The sequence below is a fragment of the Danio rerio genome, chromosome 7 (assembly GCF_049306965.1).
Source record: "Danio rerio strain Tuebingen ecotype United States chromosome 7, GRCz12tu, whole genome shotgun sequence".
NCBI classification, from domain to species: Eukaryota; Metazoa; Chordata; class Actinopteri; order Cypriniformes; family Danionidae; genus Danio; species Danio rerio.
In genome coordinates this window covers 64,009,123-64,029,753 of record NC_133182.1, presented here as the reverse complement: position 1 = coordinate 64,029,753, position 20,631 = coordinate 64,009,123, and the positions used below count along the sequence as shown (strand labels likewise).

Here is a 20,631-nt window from a genome sequence, read left to right as displayed (position 1 = left end):
ATGGTATTGTGATTACGGCTCTGAAATATATTCTTTTTAAATGTCTGGGAAAAAAAAAAACTTTTCCCTCATTGAACAAAAAAACATTTCATTTTAGGAAACGTTTAAAATGTTTTGGAACAGTAAATATGGTAAGCTAAATAATTAAGATAAATCATTAACTTCTGCTGTCTTTATTAACATTATTTCAAAAACACCAATTTCTTTATAACACATTTAGAGAAAACATAAAAAAAAACTTACATATACTGTAGAAAAGGTATAACAGAAATATTTGCGGTTTTAAAACCTTGACTTTTTTTTTTTTTTTTCAAACCGTGGTTTTTCATACCTTGAGACTGGATATCGTCCCATGTCTAGTGGAGTGGGTAGATTTTTGAGCATATACTTTGAAATGCAAAAAAAAAAAAAAGAAAAGAAAAATAGTCTTTCCCATGTGGTCAATGTATATGAACTTTTCATTGATTTGAATTTACAGAAAAGATGATATATGGTTTTCAAAATATGAGATCATATCGTCCAGCCCTAATTGTAGATATTTTTTGATGCAATTACCTAGTAATTAATTGCACTTATTATAATGTGGGACTGAAATTTTATCATTTGTAGCCTCAGCAAAGAATAACTTTATTTAATTATTTATGTGAAGACTATACAGTGTTGTTTTGCATTTGATTATTCTACTACTATTATTATTATTATTATTATTATTATTATTATTATTATTATTAATTGTTCTGTGCCTGAATTTGTCAAACTACTTGTAATACTCTGATTATTTCATTTATGTATTCACTCCATTCTGTTTATGTATCTTGTGATTTTAACTTTGTGTGCATACACCTCCCTACAAAAACACTGCTCATCGTTATTTAAAGGTTTAATTTATTTAAATAGAGATATTTAAGTCATTTGATGAAGTTGTAGTTGCAAAACATATTGCAGAAATACAAAATATTGCAATGTGACTTTTCATAATATAACACCTGTGAAGGGAGTAACCATTTCCAATGTAAAATGCATTCTTTCATCCTCTTGTTAAGGGGTGTAAAAGTGAGCTCAGCACACACACACACACACACACACACACACACACACACACACACACACACACACACACACACACACACACACACACACACACACACACACACACAGTTTTGATCCAGACCTCAGGTTTTCAAATTGGTTTGTACAACAGTGGTTTACTGAACAGATTTTGGGTCTTTAAAAATGTATGGATTGCTATTATATGATTTTCTTATGCTGTAATATAAGTGCTGCCATGACAGGGCTTAAGCCTATGCCTACACTAACTGTGTGCTTAGAGAACAAAGTTATTTTATATTTAAGTTATATTTAATATATAATATAAAAAAATAAAATAAAATATTAGCATGTTTGGGTCAATAAAATTATTGGTCACTAAAGCGTACTATGCGTTAACATAATTTGGCAGCTGGAAGTAGGTCATTTGTACACTTGATAGTAATTCTGTGTTTTGTTGTTGTTTTCGATTTCCAACAGTGGGCCTGTGACACCCACCACTCCAAACACACCCACCAGCCCAGAGAGCCCTGCAGCACCAGGGTTGCCACCCACTGCAGCCAAACACACCTGTAATCACCTGCACACCATCGGAGGAATAAGCGGACATAAAAACATCTGCCACCGCTGCAACCAGAAAAAATGGCCTCTGTTGAGACGCTCATCCAGCAAGAAACTGGACAGACGCAGTCATGTAGGAGAGGTCACAGTGCTTTCTGTGGGCAGGTATGTGACAGACAGATCTTGCATGTATTATCAGATATGCAAATGTACAGTTGTATTGTAAGTATTAAGTGCTAATGCTTTTAAGTGACTTATTTCCATATGTCAAATATAGTGGGAACATTCAATTCTAAATCCAAATTGAGGCCTGCACGGGCCTTAAATCTAAGGCCTAGGGCTCAAATGCAGAGCTCTAAATCCAAGTTAATGATTTTATAGTTTCTATATGCGATAATAATCTGTTAATAACAAAATGGAATTTTGATTTAGATACTGCATTTTTAATGTCACTTAACAGTTTTTCAATTTGGTTGAGGTCAGTGTATTGAGCTGGCCACTCCCTTACCTCAATAAAACGGAGTCTTGTTGAAACACCCATTTCTGGGCCATTTCCTCTTTGGCATAGGGAAACATAATCTATTTCTGTTTTTTATTTTATTTTATTCAAAGTCATCCATGATCCCTAGTAAACTGTAAATGGGCTGAATGCCACAGCACAAGAATTATCCTCATACCATTATTAGTATTATTAACTCTATTTTTACCTCGTTGACTATTCTTTAATCTGTTTTAATTGTAGTTGCTTGTTTTCATGTGTTTTGAGTTTTTGCTGCCATTAATGCTGCCACTTCTTCATGCATTTTCCCACTTCTCCAATCAGCTTTTTACGTTAATTGCATTGTTCGTTTGAACAACGTTTGGAGCAACCCCTTTACATAATAATTTACAACACAAAATGTATTTAAAAAATGTTACACAGTTCTCCAGTAAGGGCTTATAATGCTGTCTCTGTTACCATCTTGTGGCAATCATTACTTTTAAAACACTGAAAATTGAAGGTTAATTAATAAATGAAATTATTGAATTAAATGCTTTTGGCTCATTCATATGTATAACACAAATGACTTCGTCTGGGCTTTTTGTGGAGACATTACATGGCTCCTATTACATCCCTCTTTTTTTTATGTAGATTCAGGGTTACAAAGTGCGACCCCAAAACTGCACGGGAAAGGCGGACGTTGCTGATCACTGAGCCCAATGGTAGTGTTTCCCCTTCACCTGCCAGTACACACCCCCCTGAACACACCCCAGTCTTACAGCTACCGGTAAGTGCTTTTACTGTGGAAGAAAGATAACTGATCCCTCAATATGCTTCCTCAAAGTTGTGTCCTACCAAGGTGTTTTTTATGCCCTGAGGCCATCATATTTTTTTCAGTTGTCTGCATGAGAGCTTCACACATTTTAAAAGATGAGGTGATGGTCATCTATTGCATTATTTACATTTTATGACTGCCAAAGGTTGAAAAAATGTCTTTGAATATTCATGTCTACAACAGATGGCATCCCTGGACTACCACAATATTAATATGAAGAAGAAAGAATTGGTGGGGTTTTATTGTAATAAATAAAATCTGATTTCAAATGGGGTGTCATGGCTGCACCCTGGGTAGCATGATCGCTTCACAGCAAGGTCGCTGGTTCAGCTGAGTCAGTTGGCATTTCTGTGTGGAGTTTGCATGTTCTTCCTGTTTTCCTGTGCATTTCCCCCACAAGCCCAAAGACATGTGGTATAGGTGAATTGGGTAAGCTTAACTGGCTGTAGTGAATGAGTGTGTATGGATGTTTCCCAGTGAGGAAATATGCTGCGTAAAACATATCCTGAATAAGTAAGCGGTTTATTCCATTGTGGCGACTCCAGATTAATAAAGGGACTAAGCTGAAAAGAAAATGAATGAATGATTTGACATGGGTCCATCAGTTAAATCAGGGGTTTTCAAACTTTAAGACCCCCCTCCCCCCTCCCCCCCCCCCCCCCCCCAAGTCTGTCCAATTTCACTCGCGCCCCCCCCAGGGACCCTCCCTCGAGCCAAAATTATAATGCATGCGCAAACATCAATCACATATTACTTACTGTGTTTAAAGTGCGTAGAATTAATTACATTGAAACATAAATATATAGCTTACCTTATTCAGTATGATGTCTGAGTCTGTTTATGTGAGGACAACATGCTTATCTGTGGTTAAATACCTGACACGACTAACCGTAAATCATCTTCCATTGTCAATAAGCATGAGCCATAGCATAGTTGCTTTTGATGTACGTATATACAGAAAATGCTGCTTCGCAAAGCTAAGTTCTCAAAGCCCTGATTGTTTGGTTTAGTCAAACATTGAGTAAGTTTACATGGGCAACAATACTTTAATACGATTTTAGTATGATTAAGACAATACTCTGATTAAGAGTCAGCATGTAAACAGTGATTTTTGATTACTCTTTTTTGACTAAAGTCATAGCTGAACTAAACGGAAATGGAATTAAGACGTGGAATATGCAGATATTGGTGGCTTTATTGAAGTAAACACCGCAATCAAACTATTACCGACATGTAGGAATTTTCACTGCATTTTGAGACCAGATCCAAGGACCGCGCGCACAAATCGCGAAATGCAAATTATTCTAATTTTTTTTTCCATTCAACGTGTGGTATCAATAAAACCAACACACTTCTACCAGTTCATATTCTTGCAAATACCCCAGTTTGTCACGGGGATATGAATGAAACTGCCGAACTACAGTTAAACTCAAGAAATTGAAGATAAAACACCCAAAATTACATGAGACTCTGCAGGAAACGTGAATAACCTGGTGATGCAACATTCTAAAAGCACCTCACGTAATTCTATTATTGTCTAATTCAGATAAAGGCAAATAACAATTGCTGATGTCCATGTAAACATAGTCAGAAGTCTTCAAAGTAAGAGATCCAGAAGGGCATTCTGCTGATTTGATTCAGAGGGGCACTTTTTTTGTCAGACGGCTCACCGGTTTTACTTTTATTCACCGTCATTAGTTTTAAAAAGCACCCGGTTCATTTTGTTTGTATATATTTTACTAGAACACATTACCTCTACAGGTGCTAATAGTTAGAAGTGAAGCTAATGTTAACCATAATACTCCCTCTAATGAACGCATAAAAATCATCATCATAATTTATTCGAGTGCACGCCTCAATGTCTCGGGACCCCACCTTAATAGGTGCTGGTGCCCCCCTGGTGGGGCGCGCCCGACAGTTTGAAAAACCCTTAATTAAACAATGTGGCTCCAATGCTTCTCAAGTGCTAATAATTGCTTTGCAGGACAAATAGCCTGATGTTGTGGACCCATCAATTGTTATTTGGTTAATTTTCTTAGGTTAAATGTGCAATTTCATTAGCAGTGCATGTCATTTTAAGTTGTTTATTTCACATGAAGGTGGACTATTTCCTTACAACAGTAACGGAGAAATATTGTTTCATTCAGTGCTAAATTATTGATCAAAAACAATGAACATTTTATGTATGTTTTTTTTTTTATCGACTCTCTTTAGAAAATTGACGTCATAGAGGAGCATGAAAACTGAAAGATGGCAGCGAACCCTTCTTTCATTTAAAGTGTCAATCATGGAAAGACCGCAGAAGCCATTTTACATACATTAACCTGTCACCATGCCAACGCTCCTTTCTCAAACATCCTGTTGTCATTATCAGAGGTGGATGGCACAATTTGAGCTTGTTAATGCCTTGGAGCGTGTCAATGGTTAATCCAAGCAGGCGCCGTGGTCTGAAAACAACGCCATGTTCCTCTCTGCATTACTTCCGGGAAGTGGGAAGCTATGTTTAAAAGGTTTCTTTTTTTAATTGCAAGCTGTGAAAAACATGGAAAAACCATGAAATTTCTCACTGGTTACAATCTAGATCAAACTTCTTTTAACCTGTCATCGTCTTAAATGTGTTGGGTTACATCTTGTCACTAATAAACATTTTCACTTTTTTGGTAAATCTATGCATGTTTAATAGATTAATTTATAAACCTAAACACCTTAATTGAGCAGGAATTAGCTGGTTGATGTCTAGGTCAGAGCACTGTGATGGTTACACTAGTCTATTAAACACTCATTGGTGTAAAAATGTTAAACTTAGTTTCATGATTGGATATAGCTTGCATGTTTAAAACGGCACCGCATTCAGATGCTTCCCCATGTCTGTAGCACATATAATAATATAACGTCAGCCGTAAACAAGATAACTGTATCCTTCACTATATTCTTATAATCTATGGAGAGGAAAATTGTGTATGGTACCTCAAAGTGTCCTTGCTTTAATGCCACTTTTAGGCAATAAGGACAAAAAGGACTTTTAATAGTTCTTAATAGTAAAAAAAAAAAAGAGTGTTTTAACCAAAGCAAATTTTCAATAAATATAAAGATGACTTTTTAAATATGTTTTGCTTTTTAATTTTCTATTCTGTAATATATATTGTTGTTGTTATTATTGAGTATGTTTTGCCTTGTTTCTGTTTACTCAATGAGGTTTTCTAGCTCATTTCTTGAGCTTGGTGAAGTGCTGGAATGATTAGTCTGATTTGAGATGCCCTCAGCCCTCCTGTTCAAATATTAAATTATTAAAAAGGAAGCCTTAACCTTGTTAACATGTAGAGAAATATTCACTTCAAGGATGTTTACTTCTGAAATTGCCAAGAAATAAAGAAATGTTGAAAATGTGTAAACAGAAGAATTGAAAGAAATGTAACGAGTGAGAATGTGCTGTTATATTTTACTGAATATTTTGTACCAAGAATTTATACATTAAAAAGATTAAACACAAACTGGATTATTTGTTTTTTATTTTCTGATTTATTATCTGAAAATCTTAATTTTAATCCAAAGCAGATCTTTTCCTCACACACAGCCGACTTGTGTATTTGCTACACTGCAGGTGAGTGGGCTTGACAAACCACCTTTAGGATACTCGCTTTCCTTTCTTTATGCACCATTTTGTTGTGTACGGTGTATATTTATATTGTGTGTATATATAAATACAGGCATGCATATATTTGAAAAAAAAATGTTTATTTATAATTAGATTTAATTTATATATTTATATGATACAAATTATATATAATTTTTAAACTTATATAAAGTTTTGAATGTTTTATACATTTATTTTTATTGCTATAACTTTCTATTTCTTTATTAAACATTGTCTGTTTTTTACTTCATATATTTCAAAATGTAAATTACTGCATACCGTTCTGTGTATGTTTATGTGACAAATACATTTTAGTTTGATTTGACTTGACTGGTGTAGCTCAAAGCTAAACAGGCTATGAGAATTCTTGGAAATGTTTCACTTCTGTGTTCTTTCACATTTCTCAGCACAGCAAACTCCCAATGCTTATTGTTTGTACCTCCATCAGGGAAAACCAAACTGAACTGATCTAAACTGAACTTCAACTCTGAAAACTGGAATCGACAATTTCAATTTACTAGAACTTCTATACTAAGCTGCTTTGACACAGTTTACATTGTAAAAGTGCTGTACTGAATTGAATGCCTTTATCCATTATAAGGCTTGAGGAGTTTTTGTTGTGTGTGTTTTTTTAGTAGGCCTGGACTGTTGTTAAAATGTCTGTTAATAGGTGACTGGGTTAACTCTAGTTGCCTTCAGGTCAAGTCAAACACAGAAAAGCAATCGTTCCCATCTTTCCATGATCTCTGCCTACTTACCCATGACCTGCTGGAAGGCATGTGACCTTATGCATTAGATGCATTGTTTTTGAGAGTCAAGGTCTATTTTTGTACTTTATGCATCAGGAAATTTCTCAGAACAAAGTATCATTAGGCAGTAGGAATGTGCGGTAACCGTATAAGTCTGGAGCATATAAATGGTTAACCTGCTGTAGAGTATTATTAGTCTGGATATGTTTTGGGATTTGTGAGTCATTAACTCAAGCCCACACAGACTTTAAAGAGATGAGAACACTCACAGGCACACAGCAGAAGGCTTATTCAGGTAGTTTCATGTTGTCTGTTCTGTATGTGTAAACCGCTGGATATAAAAGAAACTGGACTCATGTTTTAGCTATTGTACTAATAGTGCGTACGGTTTCATTTGTTAAAGGGAGAGTTCACCTATAACTGAAATACACCATGACAGCACAGTGGGGCATAGCGTAGCACAATCGCCTCACAGCAAGAAGGTCACTGGTATGAGCCCCGGCTGGGTCAGTTAGCATTTCTGTTTGCATAACTATACAGACAAAGCAAAATAATGTAATAAGAAAATATCAGTTTGCAGCATCAAGCAGCAAAACAAGCTGTTTTTAATGTCTAAAAATGAATGGAAGTAAATCAGAGCAGAAGTGTCGAGCTAAAAAGATTCAAATGGCTGCGCCCACTAATACGTGGAGAATAAGGTCAATTGATTGTGTTAGAATCTATTCCACAAAGTAAATGGCACACTTCTGCATCACTGCAGTATTGCAGCAACCTGCTAAGTCATATAAAGAGTCTCTGTTCTTTTCAGTTGTTTGATCTTTTTTGGCCTATTTTTTGACAAAAGGTCCGGGATTGAGTAACAGAAGTCAGGGCTTCACTAAACTCCATACTCACTCTTTCTTGTCACTCTCTTTTATCGTAAAAACACTGATATAATAAAATGACTTTTCATACTGTCAAAAGCAAAACATCAAAGCTTCAATTAAATTAAGAGTGAATTAAAATCATTGAAGATGGCTGAGGCTATATTGAAACTCCTGACAATGAAAGATTCATAACACCAACCATTTAACCTCTGTTTACACTCAGAAGTAAAGGTATAAAATGGGTGGTACCTTTTGAAAAAGTACACTTGTTCCTTACAGGGCCACATGCGTTCTTTTAAAGTACATATTAAAGCTTTTAAAAGTACAAAAGCGAACTTTATGGAATCTTAAATGTGTACTTTTAAGGTATTAATCACAGATTGTAAAATATATGGAAGTAGTATCCGTGACGTCACCCATAGGTTTCTGAATAACACAAAAGAAGCTACAAGTAGGTGCGGCCAACCAGGCAACATTTTGTTTGCATGTCATTGCTCCAATAGGGGGTAACGAAATAAGGGCAAAGAGGTGGAATGTGAGCGGAGCTTAAGACATCTGCTAGCTTTTTGCCTAAACAGGCTTTTCTTTAGGAGAAATGCTGAATACTTCATTACTTGCGACTCGTTTGTGTTCTGATAACATGTATTTTGTTGTGTAGTAATAATAATAATATCTTTTATTTTTAGGCATCTTTCAAAGCACTCAAGGAGACCTTACAGCCGATCACAAACACATCATAAAAATACAAGCAGTCTAAATAACAATCAGCATCAAATTAAACCAGCAAATCATTAAAAGCTATCCTAAACAAAAACATTTTTTATCTGAGATTCAAAATTGGAAATAGTCCATCTGGTGAATGTGCAAAGGCAGGGAATTCCATGACTTTGGTTCTGTACAGCTAAAAGCCCTGCCACCAAATGACTTCATAAGTGTGGAACCGATAACAGTTCAGCAGAAGATGATCTCAGTGAGCGCAAAAGAGTGTACAAATGAAGAACATCAGAAAGATAGTGAAGGGCCAGGTTATGAAGAGCTTTGAATGTTAAGAGGAGGACGTTGTATTGTATATGATAGTGAACAGGGAGCCAGTGAAGGTGAGCAGAGCAGGTACTGTAACTATCCTGGCCGCTGAATTCTGAATTAACTGTAGTCTATGTAGTTGTTTATCATGAATGCCAGAGAGATGTGAGTTACAGTAATCAATTTGTGATGTAACCAAAGCATGAACAAGCACTTCAGTACTTTGTTGAGATAGTGAAGGGCGAAGTTTTGCAATGTTACGCAAATGAAAAAAGGCAGAACATGAGATAATTTGAGAACTAAATGAGAGGTACATCCAGTATAGCATCAAGACTTTTCACGTGGGCTGAGAAATTGACTGGGGAATTATCAATAAACAGGGTAAAGGATTGAGCTTTAGATAAAACAGACTTACAGAAGCGCTTCAGTTTTACTGGCATTTAACTTATAAGTCATCCATATATTAGATAAAGTAAATGTACTATATCAATAAAGTGTTTAGTTTTAAAAACACTGTTAAAATACATTGAGCCACTTAACATTGTTCTTATGACGTTTTTCTACTGGAGGAAAATGCAAATGACTTCCAAATACTTTAGTTATAGTCTGTGTTGGTAAATGCAAGACTATTGATGAAATCCAGGCATAACACTGTATTACAACACTTCAGATGACTGTTCAATAGCCTAGAGCTGATCAATCTGACAGATCCTGGAGTGCATTCAAGCTCTAAAGAAAAAATATAAATAATAAAGCATCTTAAATAAAACAAATACATTTAAAGAAATGGTAAGTGTATAATTTTACTCACCTGGAAAATGGAGGCCACGTGAATGGTTTGTGAGCACAATTGAGTGCACACAGCATGCCATATCATCTGATAATTGTAGGGAAATAAGTCCAAAAGGCAAATGACTGTGTAAAGCCACATAAAACAAAACAAAAATACAATGAATGCCAAGTTCAGCAGCTAATCAGCCTGAATGTGAAGGTGAAGTGATGGTGACCAGCGAGAACTGCAGACTTAAAATAACCTAATACAAGGGAAACACACGAGTTGTCATGAACGCACAGTTGTCATGAAGGGTAATATTAGCTATATGAAACAAAGCCATCTTTTGTACCAGGGTGTAAATGTTTTTATCAGCTGTAAAATTAGCCAATTTAACAAAGCAATCAGAAATTATCTGGATTTCCTTGAACCAGCCCCCAAAGGCGAGTCTATGAATTACAGTTTCAGTTACTTCTGTATTGGCTTCCCGAGGAAGAGCGGGAGGTTGCTTGATACCGATGTGCACATTTAAAGTAGAAAAGGCACCACCCCAGTGACAGGTTTTGTACCTTTATTTCTGAAAGTGTACCGATGTCAAGACTGGTTAATTTTTACCCTTTCATACATTTAAAGTTTCCAAAACATCCGTGTCTTAACAGTTCAGCCAAAAATGAAGATGTACTCATCAGAAAGTTCAGGAAAAATGGCTGCATTGAAATGGTATTAATGGACAATCTAAAATCCCTTAACCAAAGTCAGTTTTCAAAGTGGTTCAGTATTATTACTTCTTGGAAACAAGTATTGAGTGTATCCTTGACCAATGAAGTGTATTCATTTCTTTCCTGTCAAACAGAAAGAAAAGCCACTGCAAATCCATGGCATTTTGTCATCTTCCAAGGTGCAAAATATTTAATACATGAGAAAAAATAAATGGCTACAGAGGCTTCTCCCAACATAGCAATTTCCATTTTTCATTTTGATGTCTGTTGCCAGTTAATCAGGAAGTGACAATTTTGCTTATGCTTTATGCTGTATTCCAGTTTTGTGCATAAATCTAATTTGCATCTTTGTATAGAAACATAGCTAATGGCTACCAGAAGTGACGGGTTGAAACATGACGACAGAGTTGTAATTTTTTTCGGTGAACAATCTCTAAACATTTTACCATTTTGAGCACAAAAGAATTGTGCAAAATATACTATCAAATCACAGGATAATTCACCAAGATTTCCCTCAAGATTCTTCCTGTGGGGATCATAAGAGTTTTTTATTTATTTATTTATCTTTTTTTTTTTATAAATTTTTTATAAATTATAAAAAAAGTTTTTTTTTTTATATAAGTCAAACAAACACTAAATGTTACTCAACAATAATTGGATTTTTTTTCTCTAAAACTCAAATTCCAAACATTTCTATCAAGTTAGAAAACAATCATTTATAAGTTACTAATAGTTAAGTTTTAGAAAATAAAGCTACAATTCACGTTTGCAAGGGTTTTGTCAATTTATGTTAAGTAAATAACATCATCAGGTTGACCACAGATTTTATTTTACTCCTGCGTAGACAGTTTTTGTAAATATAATATGAACTGTATTTTACTTCAGAACAGTTATGCAGTATGCTACTGTATTTTAAAGTTGCATCATAAAAATCACTATATTTTACAGTAAATGCTGTGAATGTAAGTAGAGTATTTTGCTTTACTGATTTACAGTAAATTACTGGCGAAGTGATGCGTATAGTATGCTACTGTACATTCTACACTACCTGACAAAAGTCTTGTGGATCCCATTTGTAAGTGCAACAAATAATAACCTGACTTAGTTGATCATGTGGAAAAGTGGCAGAAAGTAGATTATTCCCATGAACCATCTGTTGAACTGCATCTTAATCATCTCAACCAAATGGACCCAAGATTCTCTCAGAAATCAGGCAAGTTTAGTGAAGGGAAAAAAACATGGTTTGGGGTTACATTCAGTATTTGGGTGTGTGAGAGATCAGCAGAGTGGGTGGCAACATCAACAGCTTGAGGTATCAAGACATTTGTGCTGCCCATTACATTACAAACCACATGAGAGGGCAAATACTTCAGCAGGATAGCGCTCCTTCCTTCAGCCTCCCCATCAAAACTCCTGAAAGCAAAGAAGGTCAAGGTGCTCCAGGATTGGCCAGCCCAGTCACCAGACATGAACATTATTGAGCATGTCGGATGTAAGATGGAGGAGGCATTGAAGATAAATGCAAAGAATCTTGATGAACTCTGAGAGTCCTGCAAGAATGCTTTTTTTGCCATTCCAGATGACTATTAATAAGTGATTTGAGTCAATGGAGAGATGTATGAATGCAGTCCTCCAAGCTCATGGGAATCAGACACAATATTCATTGTTTCCACTACAGCATGACTTTATATTCTATACTGGACATTGTTTCTGTTCAGTGATGAAACTTTTGTCTAAGCAAAAGTCAGACCCTACTCTCCTAATGAAATCATTCAAAATTAAGGCATGATCATATTTTATTGTGGTAAAATAAGCATCACCTAGAGGCATTTGCCTTTCATATAAGCCACTTCTGAAACCAAATGATTAACTAGAAGTCAAGTTATTATCTTGGATAGGCGACAAGATAGTGTCTTCAGGTAGTGAAGAGGAAATTAATAGTGTAAGAAACTGTGTGGATTAGGATTCCCTAACCCTAATCCAACAAACAATTAATTTAGGTATTGATGTTATTCATGCAGCAGCCATGTACACACACACACACACACACACACACACACACACACGCGCGCGCGCGCGCAGACATGTACACTCATCTTCAGGACACGTCTTACTGTCCTGTGCAGACTGGAGGGGGTTATCATTTTTCTTATGTAAGAAGCCCCCATGGCATGTTTACCCACAAGACAAAAATGTCAAAAGATTACATCAAAAGTCTTATGATCAAGCACATTGCTTTTATTTCCCCCTGGTTCATGTGACAATTCTGTCCTCTGGTGAAGGCAGAGAGAATAGAATAGTGTATTCACTGTGAACATCCGCTGGATTCAAATCATTCAAGGAAGTCATAATGTCATTAGAAAATCAGTTCCTGTCGATAACATTTACTCATTAACAGGATTAAAAGAAATGATTTTTGACCAACACAAAGCTCAACCAATGCATACTTGGCAAAACATTGGAAATACTCAATGACCTTCATTTAGAAAACAAAAAAAAACAAGGACCTCGTAATGGTACCACGCAAACAGAAATCTAGTGGGGGTTATACTGTATATTTAGAGGCTGTTTTTCAATATGCGTTCTTCAGTGTTCAGCGTCCTCATGTAACATCAACTGCTAAAGTTCAGATCTAAAACTCAAGATCGCAAGAACGGAGCTAGATTGTATTAAGCAGTCTGATAATCACATATGGTTTTTAAAAGTTCCCGGATGTGTTCTTAATATCGAGGATAAATGCAGAATTGAGAGCAAAACTCACTCAAGAAGTCCCAGAAGACATTGCGGCAGAAAAAAGATGTGGGAAACCCAGCATTTATTTATAGATTTATTATTGAAGTTCAGAGAAATAACTTATCTCCGGAGTTTCCCGAAATGAGACGGTGAAAGTAAACAATATTTAAAGGCATAAACACTTAAGGGTGTTTATTTGCTGAATTTCATATTAATATTTATTTGTATTGTACAACGAATATATATATATATATATATATATATATATATATATATATATATATATATATATATATATATATATATATATATATATATATATGTAATGTCCTATTGCATGGTAGATATTGTGAAAAGGGGGAAAAAACAATTAATCGATATATTAACGCTGTAACGTTTAAATTGTTTGCCATTGAAAATGTGTGAAGGTCATGTGACCATCAGGAAGAATTCAGCATCTCATTTTTCAGAGTACACATTCTACGTTCTTGCTCCCGAGTTCGTTCTTCTGAGGTAACTTGGCAGAACCGGTCTCAACAAGAGCGCGAGTTCATTTCTTTGCATCCTTAAAATTGAGAAACAGCCAGATAATCTTTTGAAAAACATTCCTTCACTAATGTCTGTGTGGAATATGAGCAGCAGAAAGGACAGAAAGCAATTAGTGTTCATAGCACACTTCTTTTCGTCAGGCCTCTGATAGTTAACAAGGACTTGTATAGAACTACCATCACTGGCCCAGTTCCTCAACATGCTATTTTTTTTTTTTTCAACCCTAATGATCCACAGCGTACCAAGAACATAAATATACAAGGGTGAATCACGAATGCATCATATTTCAAAATAAAAAAAGAAGAATAGGAAAGTACTTGGCATAAATAATGTAGCATTAAGATTCATTGCACACTCATTGTCACATTATTTTTACTGTTCTGATTGTATTATTATTAATAATTATTGTGTTATATTGTATGCTAGCACATTTTAAATAATACATTATTTACCAAATCAATAAGAATAATCGGTAACACTTTATAATAACTACACACTTTAAATCATTTATTAAGCATTAGCAAATAGTGAATTCATTATCTGTTAAGCATTAACTCTACATTAATAAACGTTAGTAAGCAGTTTATAACTGCAGATACAAATGCTGTATTCTTGACTTATAACCATATTTATAATGTGCTTAATAATTGTATTTATATACTTAGTAAATGATTTATTTTTCATTACTAAATTAAGTATCGCATTATTTACAAACCAGTTGTATTCAAGAGTAGTTGAGGGTTTTTAGGATCATTCAGAATGAGTTAGTAAATGATTAATAAACTATTGAAATTAACGCTTGTATATCTTATTATTCAGGCATATATTCCTGAATGATCCTAAAAACCCTCAACTACTCTTAAATACAATTGGTTTGTAAATAATGCGATATTTAATTTAGTAATGAAAAATTAACCATTTACTAAGTATAACAAATACAATTATTAAGCACATTTTAAATGTGGTTATAAGTCAAGAATACAGCATTTGTAGCTGCAGTTATAAAGTGTTTACTAACGTTTATTAATGTAGAGTTAATGCTTAATAGATAATGAATTCACTATTTGCTAATGCTTGATAAATTATTTATAGTGTGTAGTTATTATAAAGTGTTACCGATTAATCATTTAAACTAGGCATTAAATAATAATTATATAATTTCCTTTTTGGGGTGGCACAGTGGCTCAGTGGTTAGCACTGTCGCCTCACAGCAAGGAGGTGGCTGGTTCAAGCCTCGGCTGGATCAGACATGCGCTATTGGTGAATTCAGTGTTTCCTCTAGGATTTTTTCCAGCTGTGGTGGCAGGCCTTTTGCACAGATCTTCCAACTACCTATGGCGTTATTTCAATGACAAATGTGGTGAGTGCAGTATTATGTCGAGATGGCATTTATGTAATACGAACATACATATCTCTTTGCTTGCACGCCAATTTATTCTGTTCGTGCTCAAAACCTCTTGCACACTCTCAAATAAACGGTGCAAAAGTGCAATTTAGTGCGTTTATGTAACGAGTATGTCTCCAACATATATTAAATTGGCTAGAAATATTCATGAATGTCTCCAATAGACCTACAGAGCAGCATTAATACGTTCTGAAGTAAAGTGAAACGGCTATAAACTCCAGCAAGATAAAGTCATTATATGCAGAACCACAGACCTTTGTCTATAAAGTATAATAATGGAAACGGTGTTCTTCTTAACTGAAAGCTACATCTTGTTAGCTGGCCTCATGCATTACGCACTAGTCATTCAGCATGTATTAAGCAAATAGCACTACTATGGTTACAAAAACATTTGCTCTGTTATAATTCACATACTTTTTAATACATTTTGCTGCGATTATAACCTGCTGTTAAAAAAATAACGACTAAATGTTTTCATTGAGAAGCTAGTAGCCGTGGCTGAATTAATTTTGGTGTGGTGTCCTGCCATGGAAGAATGAATGTAGCGGAATCCATGGAATTAACTAACTAAATTGGCCGTTGTGTATGCGTGTGTAAATTAGTGTGTATGGATATTTCCCAGTACTGGGTTGCAGCTAGAAGGGCATCTACTGTGTAAAACATATGCTGGAGTAGTTGGCAGTTCATTCTGCGACGAGCCCAAGGAATTAAAGACTTTTTATCAGGCAATTAATTTCCTTTTTTTAAGTTTGAAATATGATTTTACGAGATTCACCCGAAATCTCCTTACACTTCTTCCTGTACATTTAAATGCACATATAAAGCACACCTGCATACAGCTCTAAGATATCTAAGATGTATTCACAGTGTAACAGTGAGAAATAGCATATTGATCAGAGTCTAAGATGAATGAGCTAGATTGTATTAAGCAGTCTGATAATCACGTATGGTTTTTGAAAGTACAATAGGCACAGAAGTAACCCCACACCAATATACTGGCTTATTAGATTTTAACCACCTCTTGTATAGAAAATGTATGAAAATAATTACATGGAGCTTTGATTGAAGCGCCTCCACACAGACGCTACCAGGGAGAAAAAAGAAAAAAAAAAGTTCTTTCATCAAGTTGTGGAGCAGAAAAAATATCTGTGGATAAGAAACAGAGCTTATTTCATTATTATTCTGTGTACACAAAAGCACTGAGGATAATCCTGCAACAGTTCCCTCTGTTTGGTCTAAAAATGGAGTTTGTCCATGACTCCGATGACCTTCAGTTGCTCAAGTAAGTCTCGTAAGTGGCCAGTTTTTGTGTGTAAACAAGCACTAGTTCCTGTTATTAAGTCTTCATTTGATTATTTCCATTCGGAATAAAAGCACCTACAAACAGGCTGTAGGGAAGCTTCTCGTTTTATGAGCACGATTATTTGGCTGTATTCAAATGTTGAGGGCATCAAAAGAGTGTACATGGAAATATTCCATTAAAGAGATCCCTGGGTATCAAGACTTGTGTGACGCACTACAATGTCAATGAAGCCTCTTTGTAACATGTAGAAAAAAAAACACACAACATGTTTACAGTAATTAAAAAAGAAATTCACATGTATATTGGACAATAGCTGCTATCATTGCCATTTAGCAAAATAATCTTGTTTAAGATTTAAAATAAGAGTATTTTGCTTTTTTTTAAGGAAAAACTTAATTTAAAATTCATTTATTTTGACATTCATTCTAAAAGCAAAATAATTTTGTTTGCTTGTCTAGAAAAATGCTTCTTGATTTAAGAAATTTTAGATAACAAGAGAAAAACTCTGAGTAAAAAAAAAAAAGCATTACTTGCAGAGTACACTTTAAAAAAATGCAGGGTTCTAGACAATACCTTCATGTTGTCTTAACACAAATCGTTTAAGTTAACTTAATTGCTTGTATAAAATATAGTTTTAAAAACTAATTTCTAATTACTGATTTATTTTATCGTTGCCATGATGACAGTACATAATTTTACTAGATGTTTTTCAAGACACTTCTATACAGTTTAATGTGATTTTTAAAAGGCTTAACTAGGTTAGAGAGATTAACTAGGCAGGCTAGGGTAATTAGGGAAGTTATTGTATAACAATGGTTTGTTCTGTTGACTACTAAAAAAATATAGCCCAAAGGGGCTAATAATTGTCCATAAAATGGCCTTTTAAAAAAAAATAACAGACATGATGTGTTTTTTATATTTCCCAAACAATGTTTAACAAGGCAGGGAAATTTTCACAGTATGTCTTATAAGAATTGTTTTCTTCTGGAGAATGTTTTATTTTTGTTTTGGCTAGAATTAAAGCAGGTTTAAATTTTTTTAAAAACATTTTAGAGACAAAATTATTAGTTTCTTTAAGGTATTTTTTTTTTTCTCGATAGTCAACAGAACAAACCATCATTATACAATAACTTGCCTAATTACCCTAACCTGCCTATTTAACCTAATTAACCTAGTTAAACTTTAAATGTCACTTTAAACTGTATAGAAGTGTCTTGAAAAAATATCTAGTAAAATATAAATTTACTGTCATCATAGCAAAGATAAAATAAATCAGTCATTAGAGATGAGTTATTAAACTTATTATGTTTAGAAATGTGTTGGGGGAAAAAAAAAATAAAAAAAAAAATAAATAAATAAATATATATATATATATATATATATATATATATATATATATATATATATATATATATATATATATATATATATATATATATATATATATATATATATATATATATAAATCCAAATGACACAACTGGAGTGATGCTAAGATAATTTAAGAAATCTTTTGCATAAATATTCATTTTATTAGAATGAAATTCTATAAACAATTCAATAAAATTAAAAATATATATGTTTTAAAGAATTAGCTGTTGTGTGTTGTATTAGACCCAACTCATGGTTGAGAATTAGGTACATCAAGTCTTACCTCCCTGACTCATCATGCCTCATTTTTGCTTCATACAAAAAATATAAATCAGGAGCCATGCCTAATCTAAATAAGATTACCATCATATTAGTTAAAGTTTGTTTTGTTGACTTGCAAAACTCAACGCGTGCCGACACCTCAGCATAAAAGACTGCTATGCTGGTTTTACAACGTATGAGGGACGTGGCTACTTTTCTGCGTGCATGTTTACAACTGGACCGGGACCACGTCAGCGTCAAGCAGGAGTGGTGCATGTGCAAAAAAAATATATATTTTTTTTTTCTGCGCACATGCTCAATTTGCTATTTGATTAAACTACATTGCTTTCATCAGCATTGGTTCAGTTGCACATAGAGAATAATGTCTTTATTCTAGAATTACCACTCTTAATCATTACACTTGCATATGAAGTAAATTATATCTCAAATTTACTGGGGCACTGGCAATTTTTACTGGGGCCCCAGTTAATGGGGTCTAGCGACCCCCCTGGTGTAGGGTGAGCAAGCAGATTGCATAATCAAAAATTACATAATCACCTATGGTCCAAAGTGCATGTGTGTTTTTTTTTTTTTTAAATACCGTAAATGTGTCATGTTTTTTTTTTTTTTGTCTACATATTTCATAAAGAGGCAGCATTTACATTATATTAAAGCACACAAGTCTTTACACCCAGTGTTCCCTTTAAGAAGTGTCACCTGGTCATCATTCAGAATCCTCTCCTGCTGTTGCTGCGTCCAGTGCGGCCAAAGCTTCAGCCACCATTGATTCTGTGATGCTCACACAGTCAAGCTCTTTCTCTTGCCCTCTTGTCAAAATGGATGACTCTTGCTCTTCTCTGTCCTCTATCATGAGCTTTGTGTCCGCTGAGGAGAGGCTTGTACTGCTGGTGTGAATGTCCACAGACAGCACACTTTCCTCATCGGCAGTGTCCGGAGTCCTGGCCAGTTTGCTCTTCCCATCTTCATCTTCTTCCTCTTGTCCATAAGGATACCCATCTGAACCTTCTGTTCCGTCTGTTATCCCTCCGCCGCCCAGCCCAGAGTCCCGAAACCTGTCTTCTCGCTTGCCTGGTTCTGTTCCAAGCATAGACTCGTTCTGTATTGGTGGATCGACGCAGATGCTAGAAACGGCTTTTACCTGCGTCCCCTTGTCTTCTGGCTGGAGGATGTAAAGTCTCGGATCTCCCTCTGCTGGGGTTGACCGGATCTGCTCGCCTGGAATATTGGCATGGAGCCGGTTGATGTGGTTGTTGTCAATGTCGAGTTTGGTTGGGCTGGGGTGGGTGCTGTATCCAAGGTTGTGGAAGCCCTGCTTCTTCTGGACATGGTCTGCCTCTTCGGGGAATCTGTGAGACTGATAAAGAGAGCTGCTGGTGGGATCCCGCTTTCGGCCAGGAACATCTACAGGAACCGAGGGGTCATAGATGTAGCTGAAACAGAAAAGAGACTAATCAGAAGGTTGAAAGAAGGTAACTTTTGGCGGAGTTGTAGTAGAAAATAACATTATAACATAATAACGTAGTGGGTAGCACTGTCGCCTCGCAGCAAGAAGGTCGCTGGTTCGAGCCTTGACTGGGCCAGTTGGCATTTCTGTGTGGAGTTTGCATGTATTAAGGTTTTCTTGGTGTGCTCCGGTTTTCCCCACAAATCCAAAGACATAGGGGAATTGGGTAAGCTAAATTTGTCCGTGTATGTGTGTGAATGAGTGTGTATGGATGTTTCCCAGTGATTGGTTGCAGCTGGAAGGGCATCCGCTGTGTAAAGCATATGCTTGATAAGTTGGCGGTTCATTCCACTGTGGTGACCCCAGATTAATCAAGGGGAAAAAAATTAATGAATCAATGAATCAAAAAACACTGGCAACACGTATACCAGGGGTGTCAAACTCAAACTTGCTTGTAGGTTTCAAACAATCTTAAAAGACTCAATTAGGTTGATCATGTGCGTTTAAATAGGGCTAAAGCTAAAATCTGAAGGGCCCAAGCTCAGTTTGTACCAGTGTAGACACTGTAAAAATGCAGTGTTCCAAACAATAAGTTAACAGAATTGCTGAACATAAAACAATTAATAAATCTCAAGAATTGTGTTGTTTTATTTTATTGTAAGTTAGTAGTTTGATCTTATTCAAAGTTTGACGTAATCCAACTGAAACGGGAGGAGAAGGGAGGACACAGGAGTAGCTCCTCCCACTTTTTAAAATACAGCCAATGGCATTCAATTTATATGACAGTCGTACCAGTCAGAGCTGAAGCTTATCAGACTCATGAGTGGCACAGTCTTTAGTAGTAATATTTAGTGTGA

General features: G+C 35.3%; 3 protein-coding genes across 3 annotated transcripts in view; 2 read left to right on the top strand and 1 right to left on the bottom strand.

The window, feature by feature from the left end:
- rell1 (RELT like 1) overlaps positions 1 to 6,420 on the top strand; it is a 49,261-nt gene extending 42,841 nt beyond the window's left edge. The window contains exons 5-7 of the mRNA NM_001201360.1: positions 1,528 to 1,773; positions 2,741 to 2,876; positions 5,139 to 6,420. Coding sequence (NP_001188289.1) covers positions 1,528 to 1,773; positions 2,741 to 2,876; positions 5,139 to 5,171 — 415 coding nt within the window. The 3' untranslated portion in view covers positions 5,172 to 6,420. The remainder of the gene's footprint in view (positions 1 to 1,527; positions 1,774 to 2,740; positions 2,877 to 5,138) is intronic.
- The window catches only part of LOC141375164 (uncharacterized), a 340,778-nt gene that overhangs the window by 183,581 nt on the left and 136,566 nt on the right, over positions 1 to 20,631 (top strand). The gene's annotated exons all lie outside the window — the stretch shown is intronic.
- The window catches only part of zgc:194930, a 39,790-nt gene continuing 32,063 nt past the window's right edge, over positions 12,905 to 20,631 (bottom strand). Inside the window, exons 3-5 of the mRNA NM_001130770.2 lie at positions 18,141 to 19,760; positions 13,743 to 18,056; positions 12,905 to 13,682 (exon numbers count right to left, since the gene is read on the bottom strand). Of these exons, the coding sequence (NP_001124242.2) occupies positions 19,034 to 19,760 (727 nt within the window). The 3' untranslated portion in view covers positions 12,905 to 13,682; positions 13,743 to 18,056; positions 18,141 to 19,033. The remainder of the gene's footprint in view (positions 13,683 to 13,742; positions 18,057 to 18,140; positions 19,761 to 20,631) is intronic.